This window comes from Arachis ipaensis, chromosome B2, assembly GCF_059453495.1.
Source record: "Arachis ipaensis isolate K30076 ecotype BB chromosome B2, ASM5945349v1, whole genome shotgun sequence".
Taxonomy (NCBI): Eukaryota; Viridiplantae; Streptophyta; class Magnoliopsida; order Fabales; family Fabaceae; genus Arachis; species Arachis ipaensis.
The window spans coordinates 6,064,180-6,082,388 of NC_142437.1; the positions used below are offsets into that span (position 1 = coordinate 6,064,180).

Consider the following 18,209-nt stretch of genomic DNA (forward strand, 5'->3'; position numbering starts at 1 on the left):
TATATTAGTAATTAATTTTAATATATAAATAATATTTTTATTATTTTAAATGTAAAAAATAAGTAAATTTTGAAATAAATGTCAATAATTTAGTTTCATTACATTTAAAATTAAAAAATAAATGGGCCTTTTGTTATTATACAGAATAAACTTGGCCTTTTTAAATAGTCTATTAGTTAAAAGATTAGGGTATAAGCTTTACGAAAGAAAGTAATTGTTTTTTTTGTAAAAGTAAATTATTTTTAATTAAAATTTTTAACTATTAATGTATATTATATATAAAACAAAACAAAAAAGTTCAACAGCCAAGAATAGTTAAAATAGTAATTTTTATGTTAAAAAAATTTACAAATTATAAGTATAATTATAGTACGTGATTAATAATTGATATAAATAAATTATATTTTATAAATTATAAATTAAAATTTTTTATAACTTAATTTAATATTATTTAATTTTTTATTGTATTTATTATTTTAAATTCTAATTCACAAAATAAATTTTTTAAATATACTCGTGAGTTTATTAGATTTTAAACAGACAGATCTCAAATTTAAAAAGAAAAAAATTATAAAAAATAATAAAATTTTAATTATTTATTTATAATATGAGCTAAATTTTTAATCTTTTTTTTTTATTTTTTTAGTCACCAAAAAAAAAAAAAAAACTCAACTCAATCCATTTTTATTCGTGGAGCCCTGTGAGACCCTTCATTGATAGTGATGGCTATATGTGGTATACGAATTCAAAGTAGAGATTAGGATCCAATAAAAAAAAATGTAGTATTAATTAGAATTGTTTAATATTTTTTAGCCTTTTATCATCTTTAAATTTTTTTAAAATCTGCCAATGAGTTATCATTCAAATGGCATAGTCTTTCCATACTCAATTAAGATGTTGCGGGTTCGAGTCTCATATCTTTATTAAAAAAAATTAAATTAAATCTTAAAAAGTATTAACTCCTTTAGGTGTTACGTTACATATCCCATTTGATCAGACTAATTATGCTTATAAAATAAGAGTGTATCTAAAATAAGTTCAAATAATTTGTGCATATTAAATACAAATTTTTTTAATTAAATTTGATTTGTTAGTTTAGAATCGTGACTTTTCTACCGCATGTTATTTATTTTTATTTTTTTTCATTTCATCATTCCTTAGTCCTACAGATTTAATCCTATAAAATCTAATCCATTTTTTTATTGAGCAAAACGTACGAAATAAATTACATTGAGTTTTTTTTTATAAAAAATACGGTGAAAAATCTTCGGGTTATTTTTTTATAAATTAATAAATTATTAAATTTTATTAAATAAAAATTAAAAGATGTTATAAAAAAAATATTGATAGACTTTAATAAATATAAAATATATTAATACATAAATAAATAAATATTGTTTTTGTGTGATGCACTTTCGAAATATAATTCGTCTTTTGTGATGTTGTAATACGTCTATTTTTTAATGTATTTTTTTATAACATTATTTAATTTTTATTTAATAAAATTTAATAGTTTATAAAAAGTGACACATCTAATGCATATAAATTGTTGGATTTCATTTTAGATGCACCTTAAATAGAAGAAAATATTGCAGTTAATAACTATTCTAATGAGAGGCCAACAAAAAAGAGGTACTTAGTTCAATTATACTTTTATAATGACTAAACCATGAACCGAACAATTTACTGAATTGAATTAAAGCCGAAAGAAAGTTTGAACAAAGTAGGATGGCTAATCTTCATTTGGCCCAACATAGCATCAAAATTATTGTTAATCTCATCATCATTCAGAGAATGGCAATTGCTGCTTCTAGTTTTTCCTTCATAGAACTGTTGACACTGGTAAAGTCTTGCCTTACAAAATATAATGAGAAAGACTAAGTGGAGAATCTCCTATAATAGAAGAAATTGTGTGCATCCACACTCAGTAAGATTGGATTTTGTACATATATAGTAAAAAACCTGACAAGAAAATTATTCAATACCAGAGAAGAAATTCCTTTTCTTTTTTGTTTGTTTACTTTGAATTTGGGATTATCCAGGTTCTTATACAAACAGATATCATCAAAAAAGAAATTATTCTACCAGATGATATCAAACTAATTTAATCATGATTAGTTTACCAACAATACAAAATAAGTGGTGAACCTTCAACCTGGTTAGGTAAGAAATATGAATAATGCAGATCTCATCAATGGATCTAGCAGTACATCAGAAAAATTGTGTAGATAATAAATTTTGAAGGATTTGAATGACAACAGAAGCAATAATTTTGAACAAGAGTGATCACTTGATCTCAATTTTAAACCAGAAAAGATTACGGAAAAATTTCTTACAATAAAGAATAAAATCATAAAAAAATCTACTATCTTCTACATTCTAATTAAAGGAAATACTTAATCTGCTATTTTTCAAAGGGAAAAATAGAAAATAAATTAAAAAAAAGAGTGAGAGACTATCCCATGCCACTGTTTCACAGTAACTTCCCAACTGTTTTATTTGCAAAACAAGATCATTCACAACATGAACTGATACTAAAAAGAAAATGAAAGCTTTCATGACTAACTAGACAGAATTGCTTGCATATTTGGGAAAGAGTAATCACCCAAATGTTAGTTCAAAAGAAACACTTTGGTTTTCAAAAGTATATACATTGTTCTATCTGACATATCTCTAAAAGAAAAGAAAAGAATAAACTATTCTACTTATTAGTTACTACATATGTTACAAAATTTGATACCTTCTATCTACCAATATGCAACAATAACTAACAAAGGCTATGGGATAAAAGGCATACAGATCACTACAACTTAGTGAGGAATATGAAAGAATATATTCACACATTAACAAACAAAATTCCAACATCCAATTTTAAAAAGGAACTAAAAAATTAATTCCTAAAGTGGGTCACAAGATTTCCATCCTTAATCATGATAGGGCCAACCTCCGATAGAAGGTCCAAGCACGGTGGTAGACATCTCTTTGGAAGCAGGAATTGAGCCATAGAATACCCTGATAGAAATTGTTCAGTGACATCAATAGGAGCAGTTTCAACATGGCAGGTTTTCATCTTCCACTCAAGATATTGTCGCATCGAGGATGGAACAAGATTCTCAGCTAAAGGCCCAAATGTCGACAGATGATCATAAGCTCTCTGATAAAGCAGAGTAACCTACATGATCCCACTCAAACAATTTAACAAATCAAGATTGACATCAATCAAATGCGCTAAGAAAAAATCAGCTGAGAAGCTAGATAACGATACATAGAGGATATACAGGTAATGATGATCGAACAGAACAGGAATGAGGAAAATTCCAGTCCAAGTCAGCAATCTGAGCGGATACTATCTCACGCAGCATCTTGGCACAGTTTACTGACAAGTCAATGGTGGCAGATGCCTTCTCAGCCTCAAGCGACAGTTTCAAGAACCAATGCGAAGCATCATTTAAGGCGTCGTTGGCAAGGCGATGGCCTTGGATGGTGGTGAAATCGCAGGAGAGAGCAACTTGGGTGGAGAGGGCTCCCAGGTTGAAGAGAACAGAGGCCTTCTCGAAATGGATGTTGTGCTGAGAAGAGTCCTGTTGTGGGTTGAATGCATTGTACCAAACAAAGATAGGTGGATTGGGTGAGGTAGTCATGGGGAACAAAGGCTCAATCATGCAAAGGCATTTCAAATAGAGGATGAGGCAGTCGCGGCGAACGGGTAGAGACAGGTCATCACGCTGAATTTCACTGCGCAATTTGTCTACCATTTTGAAAAGGCCTTCTACTCTGTTTGCCTCGCTCTCAGAGTATTTGAGGACAAAGTAATTGCGCAGGGGCTCGTAGAGATACAAGGGCTCACACTTCTTCAAAGGGAATGCCATAATATGTGACGAAGACGAAGATGGGGGGATTGCAAAATTTGTTGTATAAGGAGGAGGCATGTCCCATGGGTTAGCCACTAGCTTTCCACCATCCTTAATCTTGAAAGGGCTGTACTTAGAGAGGAGGAGGTCAAGGTATATTGGTTGTTGCTTGGCTCTCCACTGCTCTGCGCTGCTGCAAATCCCTCTAGCTAATTTTTGAGTGACAGATACTGCATCATGATCAAGAGGACAAGATTGGAGCAATGAGAATGTTTTAGGACGCTGAGATTTGGGTAGGATGGATGATCGCCTCTGACGAGCCTCCAGCCGAAAGAATTTCTTCTTCTGATGAAGATGAGTTATCCAGGTTTCGTCAAATGAGCAGACATGTTTGTGTGCAGCCGAATCACCTAGTATCAGATCATATGCTCTCTGATAATGCTTAGAAACCTACATCATCATCATCCTATTGAAAATCTAAAATGAAAAAATAAATGTAAAATCAATCAAGAGTAAAGATTGACCGATTTAAACGAAACGGCAATTAGATGTTGTTGGAGAGCGGAACTGGCGACGGCGGCGTTGTTATTGTCGTGGAGTTGTTGTTGGAGAGCGGGACCGACGTCGTGATTGTTGTTATTGTCGAGTTGTTGCTGTAATTTGAGCTCCGAAGCCTGAGCGGAGAAGACGCAGTGCAGCCACTCGGCGAAGAGGAGAGTCAAGTCGAGAGTGGCGGAGACATCCTTGGCAAAAACCTTCCAGAGTTTGAAGAAGAATTTGGCGGCGGCATTGAATGCGTCCATTGCAAGGTGACGGCCAAGGGGGGTGGTGCGGTCGCAAGAGGCCCCAATCTGGCTGCATACGGCGCCAAGGTTGAAGAGAACAGAAGCCTTCTCCAATTGGATGCTGTTGCGCTGCGAGGAGACCCCATTCTCATGCTCAGAGTTGAAGGCGTCGTACCAGACAAAGACAATGGGGTCAGAATCGGAGTCGGAGGAGATAGCGGTGAAGAGTGGCTCAACCATGCAAAGACATTTGAAGTAGTGGATGAGGCAGTCACGTTGCATGGGAAGGGAGAGGTCCCCTTGCTCGACCATGTCGCTGCGGCATTTGTTTAGGGTTTCCAGAACGCTTTCAACTTTCTGTGCATCGCTCTCTGAATATTTTCTCGCTACCAAGTCGCGTAACGGCCGGTACAGATCCACCGGATCACTCTTCTTCAATGGGATTGATAGAACCCTTTCCGGGTTCGGGTTCAACAGCCCCGGATAATTGTTGCTCATGGTGACGGTGTCTGACGATATGATCAGGACGACGAAGCAGAAAATCTACGAAAATGGAATCATACATCTAATATATGCGCGCAAAGTGTCGGATACTGTGATTTATTTTCAATGTAAAAAATAACAAAATTTTAAAATAAATCTCACTATTTTACTTTTATTACAATAATTAAAATAAAAAAATAAATAGGTCATTTGTTAGTAAATGATTTAATAATAATAATAAGGTAAAGTACTGTATTCTTCCTCAACGTTTTGGAAAAATCTTAAGTTTGATCCTTAATATTTTAATTATTTTATTTTTATTTTAAAATATTTAAAGTGATATTAATGTTATTTTATTATTCACTAATATTTAATGAAATTGATGTATTATTAATAATATTTTTGTTAAAATTATATTTACTAAATTTTTTTTTTATCCTTTTAACAAGTTCAAATCTCATTTTGCTACTTTTTTCTTCTTCCTCCTCAAACTCCTTTTGAAGAATTAATAATATAAAAGAGAAAAAAAAGAAGGAAATAGAAGAATAAAATTTGGATTTGAGAAAGTGAAGGCAGGAGAAGAAAGTTGAGCAAACATAGTTCTAACAAAAACATTATTAACAGTACATCAATTTTGTTAATTATTTGTGATAAATTTGATGGTATCGATGTCATTTTAAACATTTTAAAATAAAAATAAGACAATTAAAATATTAAAAATCAAAATAGAATTCATCGAGACATTAAGAACTAAAACAGTACTTTATCCTAATAATTATAATGTGTACATTTATGAATAGAAATGTATAAATACAACTATCATGACAAAGATATACCAATATAAAATATTAACAACCAAGAGTGAAGAGTGATACAATGAGACTACAGTACAAGCTAAGAAATGATGTAATATAGCTAGGTAAAGCAAAAACCTTGGTACATAAGGTAAAGCTCAATAAGATCATCAGGTACATGAATAGGATTCTCACTAATGTATTTGAGGAAATTAGATGTATTATCTATACAATCACTTAGAAAGATTGCCCTTTCTCAAATTAGACAAGTCTAGAGTGCGAAACAAGTGAAGTTCTTGGATGAGAGTGAAGTTCAGTGATCATTCGACAATTTTCATCACTAAAATGACTGATAACCATATGAAATGTCCCCTCCCTGCGTGCAATTGAAAAAGAATAATGTAAATAAGGAATATTTAGGCAACATAAACAGAAATAAATACACCATAAATGTAGCATAAAGAAGGATCACCTGCTTGGTTCAACCAATTCAAGAATTCGAGATATGATGGCTGATCGAATAGTATAAAAAAAAAAAAAAAACTCATCTTATAAACTTCTCACCCAGCTAATTGATCTCTGAATCTGTTTAGCATAGGCTTGCAAATAATGGGATATAATATAAAGGAAACAGTGGAACGAACACATCCATATCTTATAAGTATGTCAATGATCACATGACTCACCTAACGATAATGCCTAAATCTGATACCCAAGAAAACAAAACAATGCATATGATATATATATATATATATATATATATATATATATATAAACATGTTAGGTAATAATCGATTGATGGAACAATGAAGGTACGCGATATCAGGACCAAAAAAATGCATTCAACCAAATTGCTTCGATTAAATTTGAATATCAACTAACAAGTAAAGTGACATCAGAAGAAAAATTACTCTACCGGATGACATCAAACTCATTTAATCATGAATAGTCATCTATCAACAATACAAAATGAGAAGTAAACCTTCAACCAGGTTAGGTAAAAAAACCACATGATCAGATGATACGGAAAATTGGGTCAACAAAATCAGAAAAATTGGAAAAAAAAGAGAATTAACAATAAATTGCATCATCAGGAAACTCTGCAGATACAAACAATAAATTTAGAAAGATTTGAGTAACAACAGAAGCAATAGTTTTAAACAACAATAATTAATTGATCTCAAACAAGAAAAAAAAAAAACGAGGACATTTGTTAGAATGAAAAAACATAACCACAAAAAGATGTACTTTCTTTCACATTCCAGTCAAAGAAAATAGAATCTACTATTTTGCAAGGGAAAAATAGAAAATAAATTAGAGAAAGAATGAGCGATCATACCTTGTCACAGTTTCACAATAACTTCAAAATTGCTTTATTTGGAAAACAGCATTTAAGAGCGTTAGGAGGGTTTTTATCTGTCTTTAGGCATAAAATAACGAGAAAAAAATATATATAAAATCGCAAAAAATCGTGAAAGAAAATCGAGAGACTTGAATCAGGTTAAGTGCATAAAGAATAAAAACAGAGAAATTTTGGTTCAAGATGAGAAGATCAATAAAAGGTGGGAGAGCTAGTTCTACGAGTTATTTAATAATGAACAGAAAATTCTTCCGAGCCTTGGTCGGTTATGCACGAAAAAAGAAGATCAAAACTTCGACTAATATCGAAGGATTCGAGACTTCGAGGTAAAAAGCTCTAAAACAGATGAAAAATAACAGGGCAATAGGACCCGATAATATCCCAATTGAAGTTTGGAAAGGTCTTAGAGGAAAAGACATCAGTTGGTTAACCAAGCTTTTTAATGAGATTTTAAGGTCAAAGAAGATGCCAGATAAGTGGAGAAATAGCACATTAGTATCTATCTACAAGAATAAGGGGGATATACAGAGTTGTGGAAACTATAGAAGGATCAAGCTAATGAGCCATACCACGAAGTTATGAAAAATGGTGATAGAACGGAAGCTAAGACAAGAGACACAAGTAATAGAGAACTAATTTAGTTTTACACCAGGAAAATCCACCACTGAAGCTACATATCTGTTAAGAAGGATGATAGAGAGGTATCGTAGTAACAAAAGGGACCTACATATAGTATTTATTGATTTGAAAAAAACATACAATAGGGTACCAAGAGAGGTCTTATAGAAGGTTTTGGAAAGGAAAAAAAAAGTAAGATATCATATATTCGCGTAATTAAAGACATGTATGATGAGACTAGAACTAGTGTGAAGAATCAAGGTGGTGTGATAGAGGAATTTTCTATTGGTATATGATTACATCAAGGATCATCCTTAAGTAGTCCATACATTTTCACATTAGTTTTGGAAGTACTCACAGAGTATATCCAAGAGCCTGTGCTACGATTTATGCTTTTTGCCAATGATATCGTCCTTATAGGATAGTCAAAGAAAGACCCAAAAAAGAAGTTGGATTTATGAAAAAAAGTTCTAGAAGTGTATGGTCTGCGCATAAGCCGTAGCAAAACGGAATATATGGAATGTAAGTTCGACTGCTGAAGGAAAAACTCTAATACAGAAGTGAAGATCGGAGAAAACATCATACAAAAAGTTAAAAGTTTTAAGTATTTTAGATGCATCATATAGGATAATTGAGAGATTGAACAAGATGTAAATCATAAGATTCAAGCACATTGGTCAAAATGACAGAGTGCGTATGGTTTTATGTGACAAAAATATGTCTTTAAAAACTGCTATCAGACTGGATATATTTTATGGTATAGAGTGTTGTGTGGCTAAATGGGAGCACGGACATAAGTTAACTGTAGCAGAGATGAAAATGTTGAGATGGATGAGTAGTTATACACGATTGGATAGAATAAGGAATGGAGATATAAGAGAGAGGGGGGGGGAGAGAGAGTTGGAGTAGTACTTATTGTGAAAAAGATGGTAGAATCGCATCTCAAGTGGTTTAGACATGTGAAAAGAAGATCGACAAAAGTTGGATAAGATGAAAGATGGATAAAGGGAAAAAGACAGAGAAAGACCTAGAATGACCATCTATAAAATGATCAAACAAGATTTACATATAAACGATTTCTCTATAAACATAATACATGATAGAACTCAACTGTATCATTTGATTTATGTAGCTAATCATACCTAATAAGACAAAACTTTGTTGTTATTGTTGTTGGAAAACAACATTCACATTTACCAAAATATATGCATATTTGTTGCTCTATCAGTAGTATCTCTAAGATAAAAGAAAAGACTAAACTACTCTCCTTATTACATATGTCACGAAATCTGGTATGTTCTACCTACCAATATGCGACAAAAACTAACAATGGCTACGAGATCAGAGGCATACAAATTGGCGAGGAATATGCAGGAATATATTCACATACTGACACATATCGACCGACAAAATTATGAGGATAATATATTCACAAAGAGTTTAGCATCAACGAACAATTTCAACACCCAACTTAAAAAATAAAAAATAAGTTCATGCATATATTTGAGTTCATGCATGAATAAAAAAAAAACAATTTTTCCCTTTTTGAGGATGTAAGAAATTGCTAAAGGAATTTGAAAACGGCAAATTTTTTTAGTCATATATCAAAACAAATATTGAGTATTTGCAAGCATATAATTTGACAATTTTCCATGCTTACATATAATTACAACAGAAAATCCTCAAGATTCAACCTCAAGTAAGACTGGAAGTCTGAAAGTGAGTCAAATCAGCTCATAAGTCAGTTCGAACTCGACTCGTTAACAGTTTGATAAGCTAAATTCGTGAACTGGTGAGCCAAGTTTGAGCCTGAAATTAAACTTATAAATTAAATGAGTCGAATTTGAGTTTGAATAAGCTCAACTCGTAAGCTGGTTCGATTATATATATAATTATTAATACACATATCCTATATGCATTTAATATATACTTTTAATATTATATATATATTAATGATCTTAATTATTTAAAATTTTATATTTTTATATATAATTTTGATGTAAGACATAAATAAAAAAATTATAATTTATTGATATAGAATTATAAAGTATATTCCTATTATTTGAGCTATGAACTCGAGCCAGCTCGTGAACTTTCGGTGAGCCGAACTTGAGTTTAAGAAATAGACTCGATTGTTAATGAAACGTGAGCCAAACTCAATTTTTATGAGCCAAATTTGAACTTGGTTTAACTCAGTTCAACTCGACTCACTTGCAATCCTACCGAGTTAAACCCCAAAGTAGTCCCTGAGATTCACAAAATGCACCGATTTAGTCCCTGACTTTCTAATTGCACTAATTAAGTCCTCCAGATTGAAAAAAATGCATCAACGTGGTCCCTCTCATATTTTCCGGTCATGTTCGTTGTCGGCGAGAGTGATGTGGCGAATGAGTGCTGGCTGATGTGGCAAATGAAAATTTTTATGACCCAATTTGGTCCCTGACCCCTTTTTAAACCCTAACTCACAAGTAGCATAGCAGTTCTTCGTCACCTACCTTCTTTCCTGGTCATGGAAGCACATCTCCCTTAATTCATCATCAGTGGTCAGAGCTCTCAATCCAACTTCCAAGCTCCTCTCCGGAACCAACCACCAGCACTCAACTACCTTGTCATATCCCAACTCCTTAAAATAGTTCCTGATGAAGAAGACATCAAGTGTATCCTCATCTAAATCTCCTAAGCAAGCTCTATTGTCAGGTGAGTAAACTAACTTTCCATCACCATTCTTCTTAAACGTTCCACCATGATGGAACATTATATCCAGCAACTTTTCCATCTGTAATGAAAAAAAAAATATACAACATTATTACTAACATATCGCATCAGCAAACAACAACAGATCATATTCCAAAAAACCCTAACTAACAACTACTTCAGTCACTATACCATTATAGAAATGCCCATATTTTTTGTTTGAAAACAGAGCATTCCGATAACCCCTACCCGCACCACCCAATGCAAAAACCCTAGCTACTAACATAGTATCCATGGTTTCCCATCAATCTACACCAATTTTCCAAGTAAAATCCATAACGATGGATACCTTACCACTATGTAAAACAGAACAAGACTATCTAATATACTGCATGCCTACCTCTGTCACAGGGGATTTCACGCAGAATCTTTGCTCATTCCTTCACCGATCTTCAGCCAACATTGACCAGGTTCCTCTGAATTCCAAATTGTTTCACTCCGAAAATCCACACCAGGGCTCTCCAATATCAGGGTTTGGTGCTTTCAGTTCAAGGGAAAATGAAGAAGACGAAGTGATCTTTGAATATTGGGGGAGGAGGGTTTGAACGTTTTGTACATGCTTACTTGAAACGGTGTCGTCTATTAGTGGGTTTAGCGCCAAAACCCAACACGACGACGTTTTACACTCCTCCAGCGTGGCACTCATTCACCACGTCACTCCCGCCGGCAACGAACATGACCGGAAAATATGAGGGGGACCATGTTGATGCATTTTTTTTAATCTGGAGGACTTAATTAGTGCAATTAAAAAGTCAGGGACTAAATCGATGCATTTTGTGAATCTCAGGGACCACTTTGAAGTTTAACTCCAATCCTACCTCCAAGCTCCCTATAAATACCCACCCTCTACTGGCTCCCTTGCTTAAGTATTGAGTATTGGAGTCCATTCAGGCACCTCTTGTTCTTCTGGGCCACAACATGGAGCTAGCACTTCCAAAATTTTTCAGATAACCAAAGTCAAGAATATCATCAATGGATACAGCATTACATCAAGAAAATAGCGTAAATACAAACAATAAAATTAAAAGGATTATCATCAATGGATACAGCAGCACATCAAGAAAATAGTGTAAATACAAACAATAAAATTAAAAGGATTTGAGTAAAACAAAAGCAATGGTTTTAAACAAGAATAATTAATTGATCTCAAACAAGAAAACCATAAGAGGACATTCCTTAGAATCAAAGAACATAACTAATAAAGACGTACTTTTTTTACATTCCAGTGAATTTATTACTTAATTAATCACGGTCAGATCGAATTTTATAACTCAAAAATATTTACTGAGTCCAAATATCACATTTAAATTATTAAATTATCATTATTAAAATTTTTAATTATTTTTATCTATATTTAATTTATTCTTTAATTAATTACGGTTTGATCGGATTTTATAAACATAGCTAAACTTTTATCTTCCAAAAAATTCATAGACTTTCAATGACAATTTGATAAGGGCCAAACCAAATATTCATGCCTCACTTTTCTATAGAAATTAACACTCATAATAACTAAAACTATTCACATCAAATTCTCCTCTTAACACACATATATATATATATAAGCCAATATTCCGTACACTTCTGCCAAATAGTGTACCTAATTTAAATTAAAAGTAGTTAAACATCTTATTTTATATATTATATAGCAGAAAATAACAATCTTAGTTGGAAGCCACTCAGACATTTAAAACATAAAGATGTTTTTTAGTAATTAAAATTTAATATACATAATTGATTAAATTGTGTTATTTTTGTTAAAATTAGATCAAATAAATTAATTTGGCCAAAATATCAATGAACTAAATCTTGAATCAGTCTAAATTAATATTTTTTTATAGAAAATGACTAAAATAATCTTATTATGTATATATAATGAGTATTTTAATCATTTTTTATATAAAAATATTGTAGTTATTTTTTACTAGCGGCTCAACAGACACAGTAGTGTCTGTTCAGCTACTTTTCTATTGTTTTAAAAAATTAATTTTTATATTTTATTTTTTAAATTATAAATTTCATAAAATAATTTAAAAATTAAGAATAAAAAATATTTCAAAAATAGATATAAAAATTTTTAGAAGTTATTTATGTAAGACCCTAAATTTTTAAAAGTTATTAATAAATTATTATGATGTATTATATTTATTTAAGACTATATTTTAGATATTTTTATATAAAAATTGAGTAAACTCTTATTTATTATTTAGAGTTCTTATAATTTAAAAATAATGAGTATTTTATATGCCTTAATTTTAATATATAAATTTTTAACCTTATTTTATAAATAAAAGAGAATTAATTTACTTATCTCTAATTTTTATTAAATTAGTATTTAATTAAAAATAATTTACAGATTAATAATTAAAAGATATTTTTAAAAATAGATACTTTATACTTAATTTGGTTTTTAATTATTATTTTATCTTTTTTATTTATTTTATAAAATTACATTATTACCCCTATCTTTATTAAAATTTCCTAATCTACCTCAAATCCTAACTAAATAACACCCCCATCCCGCACACGTGACACTCACTCTCTCACACCCCCCTCACTCACGGTCACACAGGCACACACCCACTAAACACGCAAACAATAACACAGCAACTTAGAAAGAAGAAAGAAGGAAGAAATGAAAGAATAAAGGGGAAAAGGGGAGGGGGCTGCGGAGAAGGAGAGGAGGAGAAGAGGGAGTCGTGATAGGGGAGAAGAGAAGAGGAGGGAGACGCACCGGAGCTGGTGGGCCTCGCCGCCGCTGACGCCACGCCGTCGCGAGACTAGAGGAGAGGGAGATAGAGCGCGACCTTGAGAGAGAGGAGTGGTCATCGTCACTGAAGAGGAGCCGCACTGCCACTGCACCACGCCTCGCCGCCACCATCGCGTCATCGCCGCCAGCTTCATCGGATCTCTGCCGCCGAACCCGTTCATGCTGCCGCCGTTGGAATCGCGAACAGGGGAGGGTGAAGATGCGCGAAAGGGGGCGTCGCGGAGTTGCCGTCGCCATCGTATTGCTGGGCTCGCCGTCGTCGCGTCTGGGTGGCTGTTGCGCCGCCGTTCATCACTGCCCAGTCACCGTCGAAGCTTTGCGTCGCCGTTCTGACCGTCAGAAACCGCCGGTGGAGCCACTGTCTTCTTGGTAAGCGTTATCGTCTCTGAAACCTTTGAAATCAGTTTTCTGTCAGCCTATTAGAGTAACTGAGATGATGTTAATGTAGGGCTGAGTTGTGGTTCTTGCATGCTGAGTTCAGTAGCCGTGCATGCGACATCAAGCTGCCGCGTCGTCAACGGAGTCGCCGCCGTTCCGTTTTCTCGGATACTCGTAGGTTCAGTAAGCCTTTCCCTGTTCCGATTTCTTTTAGTCACTATTCTGTGATATGTTTCTAAGGTCCTTGCAAAGTTAATGCTTTAGGTTTGAGTTCGGTTCTTGCTTGCCATGATTAAAGTTGCTGTGGTTGAGGCTGTGTTGTTGAGGGCTGTGAGAAAAAGAGTTTCTGTCGCGTGAAAAAGAGTTTCTGTCGCGTGGTTAAATCGTAATCGAGGTAGGGGTTTTTTTTATACAAACTAATTTATTTTAAATTGGAATTGTTTTAAATAGATATGACTTGCTAAATGTATCTCTGGTGATTATGTAAGTCTTATGCATGATCTGATTTGTCTTGGATGAATATGGTTGTCTGTTGAATTGAAATAATGTCTGATTTCGTTAAATGGAGGTTTCTGATTGTTTTGATTTGAAATGATCTTTAATATTTGAAAGTTTGAATTCGGTCTTATTGGAAATTGATTTGGTCTTGAACCCATTAGAAAGGGGTTGCGGAAAGGGTTGGTTGGGACCCGAAAAGGGTGGCAAAGTCCAAGTTTTAGGGGAGATGCTGCCAAATTTTTATGAAAATTAAGATTCTGTTTTAAAATATGATTTAGAAAAAGAATGAATTTGAGAGGTTCCATTGCTTGGTTCTTGATTTATTAAGAAATAGATATTTCGAATTTAATCTGTTTACAGGAAGTTTATGTTTAAGATTGATTTAAATATGAAAGAACCTCTGTTTTAAAGTTTTACTAAAGAAGTACTTTTGGGAGAATTTTTAGTGAATTTTAGAAGAAATTGAACCTTGAGTAATTAAGTTCGTTTTTCTTTTAAAGTACTTTTTAAATTTTGATTTAGCAAGATTAAACAATTCCGGGCCTTTGGGAAGGTTACCGGTTTAAGAATGAAATGGAATTGATTTGGAACTTAGTATTTTAAACATGTTTTGGTTTTTGTTTTAAGTCTCTATCTCAATTGACTTCAAATTAAGTAACTATGATTTTAGAGATTTCTAAAGAATTTAAGAAACGATGTAGGCTATTCTTCCATAGAGTCTTGAGTCTTTGCCAAGGTTATTAATTGACAACTCTAATTTAAAATAGTTTAACGGATGATTTAAAAAGCAAAAGATTTGTGTCTTTTTAAAGAGGATTGATTTTAAAAGAAAAATGGAATATGAATTTGGAACAATTGAGATATGAGGATTCTGAATTTTGAAACAAAAATGAGTTTGTTTTTCTGGTTTTAAAGAAAAAAGTGACTTGTGGCTTGAATGATAATTGATTTGATATGAATTGTAATGAAGTGCGGAAATGATGATGAATAAATGAATATGTGGCATTTGCACTTCTTTTATCTGAGATACGAGTTTCCTTGGGTAAAGTACCGTGGCTTGCCACCACGTGTTTCAGATTGAGACTCGATACTCTGTTGACCCTACAACGTAAGGGTGACCGGGCACTTATAAATTTCCGGGAATGGTACCCCCATTGAGCGATTTGATATATATATTAGAAAAAGCTATGCATAGACTCATGGGGATGCGCGTCGGGGGACAATCCAAGGGTTTAGCAAACCGGACTTGTCGAGTTGGCTTGATAACTGACAGATGAGACTCATCAGCCATAGGGCAGGCATTCATCATATGCATCTATGTGACATTGTTTGGGTGTGTATATTGTAATTGGTTTGCCTATGTGTATAATTATGTCTAATTGCTAATTGCTCTATTTGATGTAATTGCTTGATTGTGCTTAAATATTCCTACTTGTGTTTGTGACTGAAAATTGGTTGGATTGACTGTTGTTTGAATTGTTTGGGCCTAGGGTCGTGATTGGTTATGAGATGTGTCGAAGGCCGTGCTTGGTGTGTGTTTTTGGTTTAGAAAAGTATGAAAAACTAAACTGGTTCAGCATAGACTTAATGAACCTATGCTTGGAACAGTTTGGTCATTCCTGCTGTCTAAAAAAAACTTTTAAGAAGGCTTTTGGATTTCTGAGAAATTAATAGCTTTTTCTTTTAGAAAGGATTTCGCATTTTGAATATTAAATCTTTGGCTTTTGAAAAGAAGCATAAGGCGGTTATTAATCATTGTACTTTAAAAACAGTTTTATTTTCATATCTTTTTATAGCAATTCTGTAATCCTATAGTGAGAACCCTTTCGATGATGATGTTCTCACTCCCCTACAGGTCTTTTCTTTTTAGGTTATGGACGACGAAGTTCGGAAGATCTTAGTTAATTCGTTTCTGTTTAAATGCTATGTTGTGTTGTATTAGTTACTTTTTTTCCCTCGCCTTTATTCTTACAAGTTTTTATAAGAGGGATAGGAATTTGATTATGTAATGTTTGTAAAATTAATTTTATGTATATATATTTATATGTATCCTTTGTAAGTATTGATATTCGTATGGATGTATGTTACTTGTTAAAAAAATCCTTTGAGCGGTTATACGATTTAAGTTTTAAACAGGCTCATATTTCAGTATTAAATATTATAAGAGTCGTCGTAACACTCGAATTATCAGAGTGGCGTAGCCGGAAGCGTGACATTCTGATAGTTAAGGTGTTATATTATGGTATCAGAGCGGTCTTTCCTGTAGAGCATGAGGAATGGACCGACTATACTTCAATTGCATACGCTGAGCGTTTGTCATGTAATAGGTCTCGTTCAGATAACGAGAATTAGAACTTTATGCACATGACGGTTTATTGATTAACTCCATTAGTCTTGCATTGTATAATTCCTGGTATTAAGTTTGGCCGGCTTAACACTAGTAAATTATGTATATGAAAGTACCAATGGGTTATCATAGACGATATGCGAGTCATAAATAACGCGAGTCGCGAGTTTTGAGAACGTTAGAGTTTTGTATAAGATTATTAACTAGTGAAAAAGTATAAGATGAGGTATACGTTATTTAGAGTGAATATCGTACCTTTCAAGTAGTTAAAGTTTTGTATTTATAGAGATGTGTTATAAGCAGTTATTTAACAAGTCTAGTATTCCGAAATTGTTAAGAATGTCAGCCTAATTTTGTGATAACTGTTCCTGAATATATTCAAATGATTCTATTATAATTGAGATTCTCTCTAACTAAATATAAGTTACCTTTATTATTTCACTTGGATTCTGATTTATAAGTATAAGTCACTTAATAAAACAAGACTCTGTTGTTTTTATTGTTAAAAAACAACATTCACATTTACCAAAATATATGCATATTTATTGCTCTATCAGTCGTATCTCTAAGATAAAAGAAAAGACTAAACTACTCTCCTTAATACATATGTCATGAAATCTTGTACGTTCTACCTACTAATTTGCGACAAAAACTAACTATAGCTACGAGATCAGAGGCATACAAATTGGTGAGGAATATGGAGGAATATATTTACACACTGACACAGACGAAATTATGAGAATAATATATTCACAAAGAGTTTAGCATCAACGAGCAATTTCAACACCCAACTTAAAAAATAAAAAATAAATTAATGCATATATTTAAGTTCATGCATAAATATAAATACAATTTTTCCCTTTTTGATAATGAACCACATTTTGAGGATGAAAGAAATTGCTAAAGGAATTTGAAAACGGCAACTTTTTTAGTGTCATATATCAAAACAAATATTGAGTATATGCAAGCATATAAGTTGACAATTTTCCATGCTTACATATAATTACAACAGAAAGTCCCAAAGATCCAACCTCCAAGTTCCCTATAAATACCCACCCTCTACTGGTTCCCTTGCTTAAGTATTGAGTATTGGAGTCCATTGAGGTACCTCTTGCTCGTCTGAGCCACGACATAGAGCTAGCACTCCCAAAATTTGTCAGATAACCAAAGTCAAGAATATCATCAATGGATACAACAGCACATCAAGAAAATAGCATAAATACAAAATAATTAATCACAGTTTGACCGAATTTTATAAATATGATTAGACTTTTACTTTTTAAAAAGTTCATAAACTTTCAATAATAAATGCCAAACCAAATATTCATATCTCATTTTTCTAAAGAAATTAACACTCATTATAATTGAAATTATTCACATCAAACGCATTATCTCCTCTTAACACCTTCCATTGACATCTTTTCTTTGTTACACAAAACAATACCCTCTCCTCATATATAATAAGAACAACGCATTATCTCCTCTTAACACCTTCCATTGACATCTTTTCTTTGTTACACAAAACAATACCCTCTCCTCATATATAATAAGGGTGTTCTTGTGTGAGTGAC

At 32.9% G+C, this 18,209-nt stretch overlaps 1 protein-coding gene and 1 long non-coding RNA gene across 4 annotated transcripts; one reads left to right on the forward strand and one right to left on the reverse strand.

Annotated features, from left to right (window-relative positions):
* Positions 1-2,612: 2,612 nt before the first annotated feature.
* Positions 2,613-5,172, reverse strand: LOC107626687 (uncharacterized). 3 transcript variants are annotated; one of them, XM_088504933.1, is made up of 3 exons: positions 4,376-5,172; positions 3,279-4,283; positions 2,613-3,172 (listed from the first exon to the last, which is right to left on the reverse strand). In XM_088504933.1, exons 1-3 carry the CDS (start codon positions 5,132-5,134, stop codon positions 2,891-2,893), a joined length of 2,046 nt encoding a protein of 681 aa, XP_088361059.1. In that variant the 5' UTR covers positions 5,135-5,172; the 3' UTR covers positions 2,613-2,890. The 3 variants fall into 3 exon arrangements, with proteins under 3 accessions (XP_088361059.1, XP_016185071.1, XP_088361060.1); XM_016329585.3 differs by having other exon boundaries at positions 2,800-3,172; positions 3,279-4,301; positions 4,376-5,156; XM_088504934.1 differs by having other exon boundaries at positions 3,054-3,172; positions 3,266-4,301; positions 4,376-5,156.
* An 8,027-nt stretch (positions 5,173-13,199) lies between these two features.
* LOC107628140 (uncharacterized) lies at positions 13,200-16,421 on the forward strand. The gene is made up of 3 exons (XR_015905169.1): positions 13,200-13,784; positions 13,864-14,187; positions 16,147-16,421. It is a non-coding gene; the product is annotated as an uncharacterized LOC107628140 (long non-coding RNA).
* Positions 16,422-18,209: the final 1,788 nt, after the last annotated feature.